This window comes from Oncorhynchus gorbuscha, linkage group LG04 (assembly GCF_021184085.1).
Source record: "Oncorhynchus gorbuscha isolate QuinsamMale2020 ecotype Even-year linkage group LG04, OgorEven_v1.0, whole genome shotgun sequence".
Classification (NCBI taxonomy): Eukaryota; Metazoa; Chordata; class Actinopteri; order Salmoniformes; family Salmonidae; genus Oncorhynchus; species Oncorhynchus gorbuscha.
The window spans coordinates 27171660-27185461 of record NC_060176.1 but is presented as its reverse complement, the minus strand read 5'-3'; the positions used below and the strand labels follow the sequence as shown (position 1 = coordinate 27185461).

The 13802-nt window shown below is 42.2% G+C and overlaps 1 protein-coding gene across 2 annotated transcripts in view; it reads left to right on the top strand.

Annotated features, from left to right (window-relative positions):
- The window catches only part of LOC124033924 (activating molecule in BECN1-regulated autophagy protein 1A-like), a 110482-nt gene that overhangs the window by 5551 nt on the left and 91129 nt on the right, over positions 1 to 13802 (top strand). For both annotated transcript variants that reach the window (XM_046346373.1, XM_046346372.1), the window contains exon 8: positions 7452 to 7538. In XM_046346373.1, the coding sequence (XP_046202329.1) occupies positions 7452 to 7538 (87 nt within the window). The remainder of the gene's footprint in view (positions 1 to 7451; positions 7539 to 13802) is intronic.

The following is a 13802-nucleotide window of genomic DNA, read 5'->3' as shown; positions in this document are numbered from 1 at the left end:
TTAAGTTCTGTGTTATCGATATTTTGTGCAATTTGTTTAAATGAAAAACATAATTGATGCATAGCTTTTTCCAATATGCTGGAAGTAGCATGAATGGCCTGGTGGCTGAACTCTGACTTTGAGGCAGTACCAGATGCAACATTTAACACATCTTATAAGCTTCCAAGTCTGCCCTACCACAAGACGTACACATCATCCCAAGTCACCCCATGCTTGTCATTAGTCTAATCATACAGGCAGACTTAGCATGTTATGCTTTTGTGCTCATTCAACTGTGCAGCTCACATCAGTATCCCAGATTATTTTTTTTATTAAAAAAATATTATATCCCTTAATAAGGTAATATTTCCCCCTCCTTTTTAAATGCATTTTTATTTTTTGTTGATAAAAGGTGTTTTCCAAACTTGTGCAAGTCATCAGGGTAATTTTGGACACGCCTTCTCATTCAAGTCCATTTCTTTATTTGTACTATTTTCTACATTGTATAATAATAGTGAATACATCAAAACTATGAAATGACACACATGGAATCGTGTAGTAACCAAAAAAGTTAAACAAATCAACATTTATTTTAGATTCTTAGCCACCCTTTGCCTTGATGACAGCTTTGCACACGCTTGGCATTCTCTCAACCAGCTTCACCTGGAATGCTTTTCCAACAGTCTTCAAGGAGTTCCCACATATGCTGAGCACTTGTTGGATGCTTTCCCTTTACTCTGGGGTCCAACTCATCCCAAACAATCTAAATTTGGTTGAGGTTGGGTGAATGAGGAGGCCAGGTCATCTGATGCAGCACTCATCACTCTCCTTCTTTGTCAAATAACCCTTACACAGCCTGGAGGTGTGTTGGGTCATTATCCTGTTGAAAAACAAATGATAGTCCCACTAAGTGCAAACCAGATGGGATCAAATCAAATTTTATTTGTCACATACACATGGTTAGCAGATGTTAATGCGAGTGTAGCGAAATGCTTGTGCTTCTAGTTCCGACAATGCAGTGATAACCAACAAGTAATCTAATCTAATTCCAAAACTACTGTTTTATACACAGTGTAAGGGGATAAAGAATATGTACATAAGGATATATGAATGAATGATGGTACAGAGCAGCATACAGTAGATGGTATCGAGTACAGTATATACATATGAGATGAGTATGTAGACAAAGTAAACAAAGTGGCATAGTTAAAGTGGCTAGTGATACATGTATTACATAAGGATGCAGTCGATGATGAAGAGTACAGTATATACGTATGCATATGAGATGAGTAATGTAGGGTAAGTAACATTATATAAGGTAGCATTGTTTAAAGTGGCTAGTGATATATTTACATCATTTCCCATCAATTCCCATTATTAAAGTGGCTGGAGTTGGGTCAGTGTCAACGACAGTGTGTTGGCAGCAGCCACTCAATGTTAGTGGTGGCTGTTTAACAGTCTGATGGCCTTGAGATAGAAGCTGTTTTTCAGTCTCTCGGTCCCAGCTTTGATGCACCTGTACTGACCTCGCCTTCTGGATGATAGCGGGGTGAACAGGCAGTGGCTCGGGTGGTTGATGTCCTTGATGATCTTTATGGCCTTCCTGTAACATCGGGTGGTGTAGGTGTCCTGGAGGGCAGGTAGTTTGCCCCCGGTGATGCGTTGTGCAGACCTCACTACCCTCTGGAGAGCCTTACGGTTGAGGGCGGAGCAGTTGCCGTACCAGGCGGTGATACAGCCCGCCAGGATGCTCTCGATTGTGCATCTGTAGAAGTTTGTGAGTGCTTTTGGTGACAAGCCAAATTTCTTAAGCCTCCTGAGGTTGGTGTATTGCTGCTGAATGCTGTGGTAGCCATGCTGGTTAAGTGTGCCTTGAATAATAAAATAATAAAAAATACACTAACAGTGTCACCAGCAAAGCACCATCACACCACCACCTCCATGCTTCACAGTGGGAACCACACATGCCGAGATCTTCCCTTTACCTTCTCTGCGTCTCATAATGACATGGTGGTTGGAACCAAAAATCTCAAATTTACACTCATCGACCAAAGGACAGATATCCACCAGTCGAATGTCCATTGCTTGTGTTTCTTGGCCCAAGCAAGTGTCTTCTTATTATTGGTAGTATATAGTAGTGCTTTCCTTGCAGACATTTGACCATGAAGGAATGATTCACGCTGTCTTCTCTGAACAGTTGATGTTGAGATATGTCTGTTACTTGAACTCTGTGAAGCATTTATTTGGCCTGCAATTTATGAGGCTGGTAACTCTAATGAACTTATCCTCTGCAGCAGAGGTAACTCTGGGTCTTCCTTTCCTGTGGCGGTCGTCATGAGAGCTAGTTTAATCATAGCGCATGATGGTTTTTGCGACTGCACTTGAAGAAACTTTCAAAGTTCTTGACATTTTCCAGATTGACTGACCTTCATGTCTTAAAGTAACAATGGAATGTCGTTTCCCTTTGCTTATTTGAGCTGTTCTTGCCATAATATGGACTTGGTCTTTTACCAAATAGGGCTATCTTCTGCATACCAACCCTACCACCCCCACAACACAATTGATTTGCTCAAAGAAGGAAATAAATCCCACAAATTCACTTTTAACAAGGCACACCTGTTAATTGAAATGCATTCCAGGTGACTACCTCATTAAGCTGGTTGAGAGAATGCCAAGAGTGTGCAAAGCTGATATCAAGGCAAAGGGTGGCTACTTTGAAGTATCTCAAATATAACTTATTTTGATTTGTTCAACACCTTTGTTTTGGTTACTACATGATTCCATATGTGTTATTTCATAGTTTTGATGTCTTCACTATTATTCTACAATGTAGAAAATAGTAGTAATTAATTAATTAATTAATGAGTAGGTGTGTTCAAACTTTTGCCTGGTACTGTGTGTATGAATTTACTTTTGCAAGAAGTATTTTGTGAAGTTATTACACTGAAAGCCATTGCGTTACGTTTTTGCAAATTGAATACCATTCAAAAAGCCTACAAAAGGCTTTTTTTCCCAAAACTACAAGGTCGACAATGTGTCGCTTTTCATACAGTAGTTTTTTTTGCGTAGAGCTTTCTTTTGGCTGATTGTGATACTTAACAAGTGGGATCATCTTTCTAAAAGTTTCCAAGTTGGAAATGTCAAAGTTGTGTTGAATCCTGACCGCTGGCTACGTCCCTTCCGTCTTCAAGAGAGCGAGAGTTGCACCCCTTCTGAAAAAACCTACACTCAATCCCTCCGATGTCAACAACTACAGACCAGTATCCCTTCTTTCTTTTCTCTCCAAAACTCTTGAACGTGCTGTCCTTGGTCAGCTCTCCCGCTATCTCTCTCAGAATGACCTTCTTGATCCAAATCAGTCAGGTTTCAAGACTAGTCATTCAACTGAGACTGCTCTTCTCTGTATCACGGAGGCGCTCCGCACCGCTAAAGCTAACTCTCTCTCCTCTGCTCTCATCCTTCTAGACCTATCGGCTGCCTTCGATACTGTGAACCATCAGATCCTCCTCTCCACCCTCTCAGAGTTGGGCATCTCCGGCGCGGCCCACGCTTGGATTGCGTCCTACCTGACAGGTCGCTCCTACCAGGTGGCGTGGCGAGAATCTGTCTCCTCACCACGCGCTCTCACCACTGGTGTCCCCCAGGGCTCTGTTCTGGGCCCTCTCCTATTCTCGCTATACACCAAGTCACTTGGCTCTGTCATAACCTCACATGGTCTCTCCTATCATTGCTATGCAGACGACACACAATTAATCTTCTCCTTTCCCCCTTCTGATGACCAGGTGGAGAATCGCATCTCTGCATGTCTGGCAGACATATCAGTGTGGATGACGGATCACTACCTCAAGCTGAACTTCGGCAAGACGGAGCTGCTCTTCCTCCCGGGGAAGGACTGCCCGTTCCATGATCTCGCCATCACGGTTGACAACTCCATTGTGTCCTCCTCCCAGAGCGTTAAGAACCTTGGCGTGATCCTGGACAATACCCTGTCGTTCTCAACTAACATCAAGGCGGTGGCCCGTTCCTGTAGGTTCATGCATCCGCAGAGTACGACCCTGCCTCACACAGGAAGCGGCGCAGGTCCTAATCCAGGCACTTGTCATCTCCCGTCTGGATTACTGCAACTCGCTGTTGGCTGGGCTCCCTGCCTGTGCCATTAAACCCCTACAACTCATCCAGAACGCCGCAGCCCGTCTAGTGTTCAACCTTCCCAAGTTCTCTCACGTCACCCCGCTCCTCCGCTCTCTCCACTGGCTTCCAGTTGAAGCTCGCATCCGCTACAAGACCATGGTGCTTGCCTACGGAGCTGTGAGGGGAACGGCACCTCAGTACCTCTAGGATCTGATCAGGCCCTACACCCAAATAAGGGCACTGCGTTCATCCACCTCTGGCCTGCTCGCCTCCCTACCACTGAGGAAGTACAGTTCCCGCTCAGCCCAGTCAAAACTGTTCGCTGCTCTGGCTCCCCAATGGTGGAACAAACTCCCTCACGACGCCAGGACAGCGGAGTCAATCACCACCTTCCGGAGACACCTGAAACCCCACCTCTTTAAGGAATACCTAGGATAGGATAAGTAATCCCTCTCACCCCCCCCCCTTTAAGATTTAGATGCACTATTGTAAAGTGGTTGTTCCACTGGATGTCATAAGGTGAATGCACCAATTTGTAAGTCGCTCTGGATAAGAGCGTCTGCTAAATGACTTAAATGTAAATGTAAATGCAGCATTACTCTCAATCTTGTTAATGCTGAGTTCCAAGCAGGGATGCATCGGGTCTCAATTTTAGAGTCTTTGGTGTGACTCGGCCGGGGATCGACTTCCCATCGTTCCAATCAAAAGGTTGACACAAGCTAATTTGTAATAGGTCTGTAGAAGCAGGACTGTCTCTGTGTTGCTTCAGGTTTCCACTTGGTGGCAGTATGCTACTGACTAAATATTTAGAGATGATTGCCAAGACAACTCTGCCTCTCCTGTGGCAACGACCATTGACAACTTTCTAGAATAGGAGTAGTTAGACATAGGCTATTAAGATTGGTTTGGGAATTAGCATAGGTATTTGCTGTGAGCACTTATAAAAGCTATTTAATGAACAAGCCATTTTATTTGTAGTTGCACAAACTATGAGGATATGATGGGCTCTGCAAAACACGACAAAAACTGAATTCTTCCGCTGCTCTATTGTTCGCAACATAATTCAGTCGGAGACTGGTTTTATCTTCATTGATGGCAATGAAGAGTATTAAAGACATTGACGAATTTTCGAAATGCCACTTTACCCATGTGTGCTCTGGCCCAACCCATCAGTTGCTGGAACCAATCATATGGTCTAGAATGGATTTCCATTCAACAAATCGTCTGGAAGGTACTCAGATCCAGACTCATTGCGGAGAAGAAACTAACATCCTTGGGCGTGGCGTTTGGCTGGAGCAAGGATTTTGGGTAGCCAGGCAAGAAAGTAATGCCTATTTTAGGAAACAGTGAAATGGAAAAAGTGAAATATTTGATTTCTTAATATCTGCATAACATTTAGCTACAGTCATTGAAAACACACACGGTAATGTTTTTTTTCCCCCCTCTCATTTTCCTTCTCGCTTCAATCCCAATCCATCCCCCGTGCCCTGGAAGGTTGCAATTAGCCTCTGTTTCAAGGGCGGTGTTGTGAACTTTAACAATGTGAAGTTGCCCTTCCTGCTCAACCCCTCATTATCTAGCCTAATGCTGGGGCTTGTTGTGTGGAGAGCTCTCCAGCACCCTGAGGGTGCTGCTCTACTTTGTCTGACACGAGGCCAAGGCATTGGGTTTAATCTGTAGGCCGTCAAGCGTCTGGAAAGCAAATTACCAAACTGAAGTTTGGTTCTCTGTTATGTTCACGTCTCTTTTAGATTCTAGTCTATGTCATCGACTCACAGCATCAGGTCACCCGAGATGGATTATGTTCAAGGTTTTATGTGACTATATTAATGATATTTTATCTTTAGGCTACTTTTGTGTTGTTGAGCCTACATGGGCACAAGGGGTTCTTTCTCGTGTCCACATTCTGAAGTTAACCTTCTTTGGGCAAGGCATTGATATAGCAGATTAAAAGGCCTAGGCTTATATTAGGCTGTATTTATTGCAGTAATGGCTTTTTCTGTGAAGTTTTGGCTACTGTATTATTAGACATTTTCTTGACTTGTTTTGAGCCCAAAAGACTAGAGCGGTTGAGGTTATAATCTAACCATTGAAAATGTAGTGCTTTTTTTGCATACCAAACGTTCCTCAAAACCACTAAAGTATAAAGACCATTGTTATATTAGTTGCCTCACCATCCTCTGTATAGGAATGGCATTCAAGTCCCGGCTCAGTAAAAGACTGGACTAATTTAATGGGTTGTTACACAGGGCTGTGACATTTCACATCACTATAATTCTTTTTACTTGATGTGCTGCCGATAATGGGCAAATGAATGTCCCTTAGGAATTTAATGAGACTTTTTTAAATGACTAAAATGGTGGTTATAAAAGACTCCTCCAATGAGCAAGCTGGCTAGGATGTAAATAAATGTGAATCTCAAGGAAGGGAATGCTTTGAGTGATTCCAGTAATTTGGCTATTGTATCCCTCACCGTAATGAGCACGTTGTTTTGTGACTTTGGGGTAAGGATTATGGCAGGATGGTGGGAACTGCATGTTCTGTCTCATTAACATGTCAACCACACAATCATTTACAGACTTGTTTTAATGTTGACAATGTCGGGCTAGCTCTCCAGCCAATCACTTGAAATAGTCTGCACCGCTTATGTGCTATTTTAGAGCACGTTTTGAATCCAACTATATATATATATATATATATATATTACTTTGCATTCTAAATCTGAATAAATGATTGCTGCCTTTCCATATTTGGAGTCACTCATTGTCTTATGGGGCACTAAAATGTCAACTTCAAGATTTGAAATTGTCATGTCGTGTCTCCGTTGCCACTCACATGTCCCTGAGCTTTTCTATATTCACTCTATTTCAAACGTTTCAGCTTTAATGGCCTGAATAACAACCTAAAGCCAATCTTTCTCTATGATACATCCAGTTTTATCCAAACTCAAAACTGAACAATAAGAACTGGACTGCTGAATGCAAGTGGTGTATTGAAATGTTGGCATTGTTCATGGTCTTTGCAACATCCCTAGGAGACATTCGTATCCATTGAGGAAGCACCTGATATGTAGGCTCTCTATGGTTAAATTGTGGAGGTATTCATTATCTTAATTATACCTCTGAAAAGTAATGAGATAGGAGAGAAATATTGTTTGGTTGCGTCAGTCACAGAAATGGATCCTTTTTTTCCGCCGGAAAGCGGTTTAGACTAGTTGGCGATAATGAATATGGAAAATATTTGAGCTGATTATTAAACAGGTACAACAACTTTGTTTGTGCTGTTTTCATTAGTGGACATGAAGATCTAACCATCCCTTTTGCTCCGTTTCTCTTTCATAGGAGGCTTTTGGAGTCCTCTCTTATGTCGCAGTCTCGATATGACATATCTGGCTCCCGGGACCATCCTATTTATCCAGATCCTGCCAGGTGAGTCTTGTGGTCAGTGCTATTGATGTCTTACTTGTAATAAGTTATTTATGAGAATACAAAAAAAAGTTCCAAGCATACTAGATTAGCATGTAGCACACACTACAAGGACCAACAATAATTTGCCACTTCGATAAATGGGTGTGTCAAACATAGTCGATTTGCCCCACAGGTGGTTTGAGTAAAAAGAAATTGAAACTCTGCAGAAATGATATTGGACCTAAATTTATACAGTCTCTTCATTTTGTCTTCTGTCTAACAATCACTGAACATAAGGGACACCGTCAGGGAGCATTGACAATTCTAAAAACAATGGATAGAGCACCATTTTATGGCAAATATTGATGCCAAGGAAATATGACACATTTTCAGGTCGGGCCTCGGTGTAGTGCTCTAACAGGTGCAGACAAGCCAGCAAACAAATGGAAAATGGTCCCACTATCAACATCATCCTTTCACTAGCCTCGTAGAGAACCAGGCTTCCCTAATCCTGAAGTCTGGCCTAAATGAGCTTAATAGGGGTGGAGACTTGGTCTAAATCTGATGCCTCACAACACGTCAAACCAATCCAAGGCCTTGCTTGGGTGGCGCTTAAGACGCAGCACTCCCTCAACAGTCATGTGGGGAGGGTTCTTGGAATGTAACGTCCAATAAAAATGTAGCTACTTTAAGCCAGCGGACCATTCAAACCGTTTCGGCTACTACAAAATTCTTCAGATCTTCAAAGGAGGCGTGACGACAACAACATTTTGGGAGGACTAACATTTCACTAACCTGTGCACACTTGTCTCTGTGTGGTTCTCAGGCAACAGTATGTCATAGCATTGACATTATATACTGTAAGACAAACTAGACAGTTTAGCTTCAAGCATATGATGCTTACATGAAGTATTTGTCAAAGGTAATTTCCCTTTAACATCTGCCAGAATGCCAACCGTGTAGCAAATATTATTCTAATGCATGCTGTTCTTTTGACATTTATTATCACTGCTATAAATGGAATTGTAACTGGTCGTCATTAAATATAAATGGAACTAGGACATGGTCTTTTCATGGTAATACATTTTTATTAATTGGAGCCCTACACAAGTTGTGATGTTTCTTAGACCTTTGAGCAAAGTGGGGACGTTTTCAACATCTATCTGTGTCCCACCTTTCTGATACTGCCTTGCTGAAGAGTGATTCATTACACCGGGTCTGCTATGAGCCTGGAGGTTCTGAATTTAGTGTCTGGGATTGAATGCCAGCTGACCTCCAAGGTGGTGCCTTGTGGGGTGGATAGTAGGGCCTAGTCTTCTCAGTAAAACCACATTCATCTAGGGACAGTGCTGCTCTGCTTAGGAACCAAGGTGCTATATAGAAAATCAATGTGTGACCCAGAGCAGGGGCATAATGATCAGTACAGCCAATTTTTGTAGAGCGTGGACACTTGACAATTGACTACTCACTCTCTGTCGTCATTTGCTTTGACCTTTGATCTTAAACGCCTTCCTAGTGGCGAGGATAGAGCCGACACTTCCCTCTCACCTCGTTATTCTCTCTCTCACATGTATTTATTTCAACTTTATTTAGTCAGGGTGGAGTTCCATTAAGACCAATGTGTCTTTTACAAGGGAGCCATGCATGACTAACGCTTACACAATCAAGTCAGCATAGGCGCATAGAAAGTACAGAACCTTCAAAAACGCAATCATAAAAAAACAACCACATTCCTCGGTTAAGAGGTCTTCAATCAGAATTTTCCAAAAGGCATATTCAGACTGAATATAAGGATCCGTTAAAGGTTTTCTACTTTGAAAATCCAAATCTAGTTCCTCTTCCATTTTAATATCCTCAAACATTCAAGAGTAAGACGTAGCCTAGGCCTATCTGCAAGAGTAACCGTTACAAATAGTTCCCACATGAAAACATTTCCCATGTGTTCTGGCCATGAACATTTTCTTACATGCTGTCAACCACTCAATACAATGCATTGATACCGCTGAAGTATCTGAGGTGAAAATGGGTCCTTTTTATGGCCAGTTCCTAGAATGCCTTTTTCTAGGGAATTACACAAATAATTTCCATTGAACATTGTGAGAAAGCTAGTGGGGCTTTGTAGGTGCCTTGTCATTTGTAATTTGCCAGTATGGCTTGCATCCAGGACAGAACTACATTAAGAGTAGGTAGTGTCCAAACTCAGATACTCACGGCTGGTAACCTGTTTCAGCGCTTAACAGTGTCTTTGATAGTGTTTCCTCGTGGGCAGACCCAGATATTCATGGCCACTGCTGTTCACCTCCTGGAGTATTGGGAACTCCATAAAAAATAACACTATGTACCCTGTTACTTTCTCCTCCCTTTGCATTCTGAACTCCAGAGTAGAGATTTATGATTTTAGTTTCTAAGATATCAAAAGATGCTGTAATGGAACCTGCCTACTTTATTTTGGCCATTTTGAACATGTTTGTCCCCTGTCACATCAAATTCATAACGCTTCAGTGGAATTGATGCCAGATCTGACAAACTCATTTGTAGAGTCAATTTAGTATCACTTTTAATACTTGCCAGGTGTTGATTTATTTCCCTGTACTCGTTTTCATTTCATTTCCAATCCAGTATTTTGAATTGTAATCCAATTACTGACCCTCTGGGTGTCATGCAATAACTTTGATTAATGTTACTCAGGTTTTTCCACCTATTCAAATAATTATCCAGGCAGATAAACTCATTTGTGACATGAATAGCTATACAGAGATTCCATAGCTGGCTATAACTTGAAGAAAAATAATCTTAATACCGAAGTATTGCATGCTCCTTGAGCCCTGGTAATACAGTACAATCATTGGGAAAGCTAGACTGAGGTCTGCACACAACTTGACTAGTGATAATTGCATGGATGGGTATTGGTTTTGAAAAACCCTAATCTTCTGCAAGTTAAGTCATCTATTTATATTTGTGGAGTGTCAACATTGACTGTCCCAGACCACCTTGTCTGCTGTCGGCAGCAAAAACTAACATATTTACTTTACTGATTTAGCGATATCTCTTCATTCACCTCTTCTGACTTGAACTATGTTTACTCAAACCAACATTTTGGATTAAATCTAAATAATGTAGTCTGTGGCCCTAGCCCATAACTTTACAGTTTAGGCTATTATTTATTTAACATCATCAATTTTCCTTGATTTGTTTACTCTGACTAGACTGTAGATATACCATACAAGCTTTTCAGATTCCCAAACAATTTCTAAACAATGTTCCCAGCTTAGCGAAGCCCGATGAAGACAATTGATAGGTTAGCATTTACACTTTACAAAAATGTCTACTACATTTTTACTGAGTCTTTCAATCAGTCAATTGAAGTAAATTAATTAGGCCCTAATCTATGGATTACACATGACTGTGATATATATGCATCTGTTGGTCACAGATACCTTTTTAAAAGACAAAGCTGATCAGGGAGTTGATCAGAAAACCATTCAGTATCTGGTGTAACCTCACGCCTCGTGCAGCGCGACATCTCCTTCGCATTAAGTTGTTGAGTGGAATGTTGTCCCACTCCTCTTCAATGACTGTGCGAAGTTGCTGGATATTGTCGGGAACTGGAACACGCTGTCGTACACGTCAGTCCAGAGCACCCCTAACAGGCCATGGAAGAACTGGGACATTTTCAGCTTCCAGGAATTTTGCAGAGATCCTTGCGACATGGGATCGTGCATTATCATGTTGAAACATGAGGTGATGGCGGCCAGTTGAGTACAAGTTCAACAAAGCATTGTGACAAAAACAACACCGAGTTGCACATAAACAAATGTACAGTCAAGAACACAAAAGAAACATAGAAAAACCAATGTACAGTGTGTGCAAATGTAAGGAGGTAGGCAAGAAATAGGCCCTAGAGGTGAAAATAATTACATTTTAGCATTAATACTGGAGTGATAGATGTGCAAGTAGAGCTACTGGGGTGCAAGAGGGTAAGTAATAATATGGGGATGAGGTAGTCGGGAGTGCTATTTATAGATTGGCTGTATACAGGTACAGTGATCGTTAAGCTGCTCTGACAGTTGATACTTAAAGTTAGTGAGGGAGCTATGAGTCTCCAGCTTCAGAGATTTTTACAATTTGTTCCAGTCATTGGCAGCAGTGAACTGGAAGGAAAGGCGGCCAAAGTAGAGTAGGTGTTGGCTTTGGGGATGACCCGTGCGATATACCTACTGGAACGCGTGCTACAGGTGGGTGTTGCTATGGTGACCAGTTAGCTGAGATAAGGCGGGGCTTTATCTAGCAAAGACTTATAGATGACCTTGAGCCAGTGGGTTTGGCGACGGATATGTAGCGATGGCCAGCCAACGAGAGCAAATAGGTCGCAGTGGTGGGTAGTATATTTATTTGAATTTTTATTTAACCAGGTAGGCTAGTTGAGAACAAGTTCTCATTTACAACTGCGACCTGGCCAAGATAAAGCATAGCAGTGTGAACAGACAACACAGAGTTCCACATGGAGTAAACAATAAACAAGTCAATAACACAGTAGAAAAAAAGAGTCTATATACATTGTGTGCAAAAGGTGTGAGGAGGTAGGCAAATAATTACAATTTGTTAGATTAACACTGGAGTGATAAATAATCAGATGAACATGTGCAAGTAGAGATACTGGTGTGCAAAAGAGCAGAAAAGTAAATAAATAAAAACAGTATGGGGATGAGGTAGGTAAATTGGGTGGGCTATTTACCGATGGACTATGTACAGCTGCAGCGATCGGTTAGCTGCTCAGATAGCAGATGTTTAAAGTTGGTGAGGGAAATAAGTCTCCAACTTCAGCAATTTTCACAGGCAGCAGAGAACTGGAAGGAAAGGCGGCCAAATGAGGTATATGGAGCTTTGGTGATAAAACGGATGGCACTGTGATAGACTACATCCAGTTTTCTGGTTGGAGGGTTGGAGTCTATTTTGTAAATGACATCACCAAAGTCAAGGATCGGTAGGATAGTCAGTTTTACGAGGGTATGTTTGGCAGCATGAGTGAAGGAGGCTTTGTTGCGAAATAGGAAGCCGATTCTAGATTTAGTTTTGGATTGGAAATGCTTGATGTGAGTCTGGAAGGAGAGTTTACAGTCTAACCAGACACCTAGGTATAGTCGGGTGGGCGGGTGCAGGCAGCAATCGGTTGAAGAGCATGCACTTAGTTTTACTAGCATTTAAAAGCAATTTAGAGGCCACAGAAGGGGTGTTGCATGTCGTTGAAGCTTGTTTGGAGGTTTGTTAGCACAGTGTCCAAAGAAGGGCCAGATGTATACAGAATGGTGTCGTCTGCGTAGAGGTGGATCAGAGAATCACCAGCAGCAAGAGCGACATCATTAAGATATATATTTACAGAGAAAAGAGTCGACCTGAGAATTGAACCCTGTGGCACCCCCGTAGAGACTGTCAGAGGTGCGGAGAACAGGCCCATCGATCTGACACACTAAACTCTGAGAAATATCTGGTGAACCAGGCGAGGCAGTCATTTGAGAAGCCAAGACTATTGAGTCTGCCGATAAGATTGCTGTGATTGAGTTGAAAGCCTTGATCAGGTCGTTGAGACGGCTGCACAGTACTGTCTTTTATCGATGGTGGTTATGATATCGTTTAGGACCTTGAGCGTGGCTGAGGTGCACCCATGACCAGCTCGGAAACCCGATTGCATAGTGGAGAAGGTACGGTGGGATTCGAAATGGTCGGTGATCTGTTTATTAACTTTGCTTTTGAAGATTTTAGAAAGGCAAGTCAGAATGGATATAGGTCTATAACAGTTTGGGTCTAGAGTGTCTCCCTCTTTGAAGAGGGGGATGACTGCGGCAGCTTTCCAATCTTTGGGGATTTCAGACGATAAAAAAGAGGTTGAATAGGCTAGTAATAGGAGTTGCAAACATTTCAGCGGATAATTTTGGAAAGAGAGGGTCCAGATTGTCTATCCCAGTTGATTTGTAGGGATCCAGATTTAGCAGTTCTTTCAGAACATTAGCTGTCTGGATTTGGGGGAAAGGGGGGTGGGGGTGGATTGGGCAAGTTGCTGCAGGGAGTGCAGAGCTGTTGTCCAGGGCAGGGTAGCCAGGTGGAAAGCATTGCCAGCTGTGGAAAAATGCTAATTGAAATGATTGATTATCATAGATTTATCGGTGGTGAGAGTGTTTCCTATACTCAGTGTAGTGGGCAGCTGGGAGGAGGTGCTCTTATTCTCCGCTTTATTGTCCCAAACTTTTTGCAATTAGTGCTACAGGAAATATATTTCTGTTTGAAAAA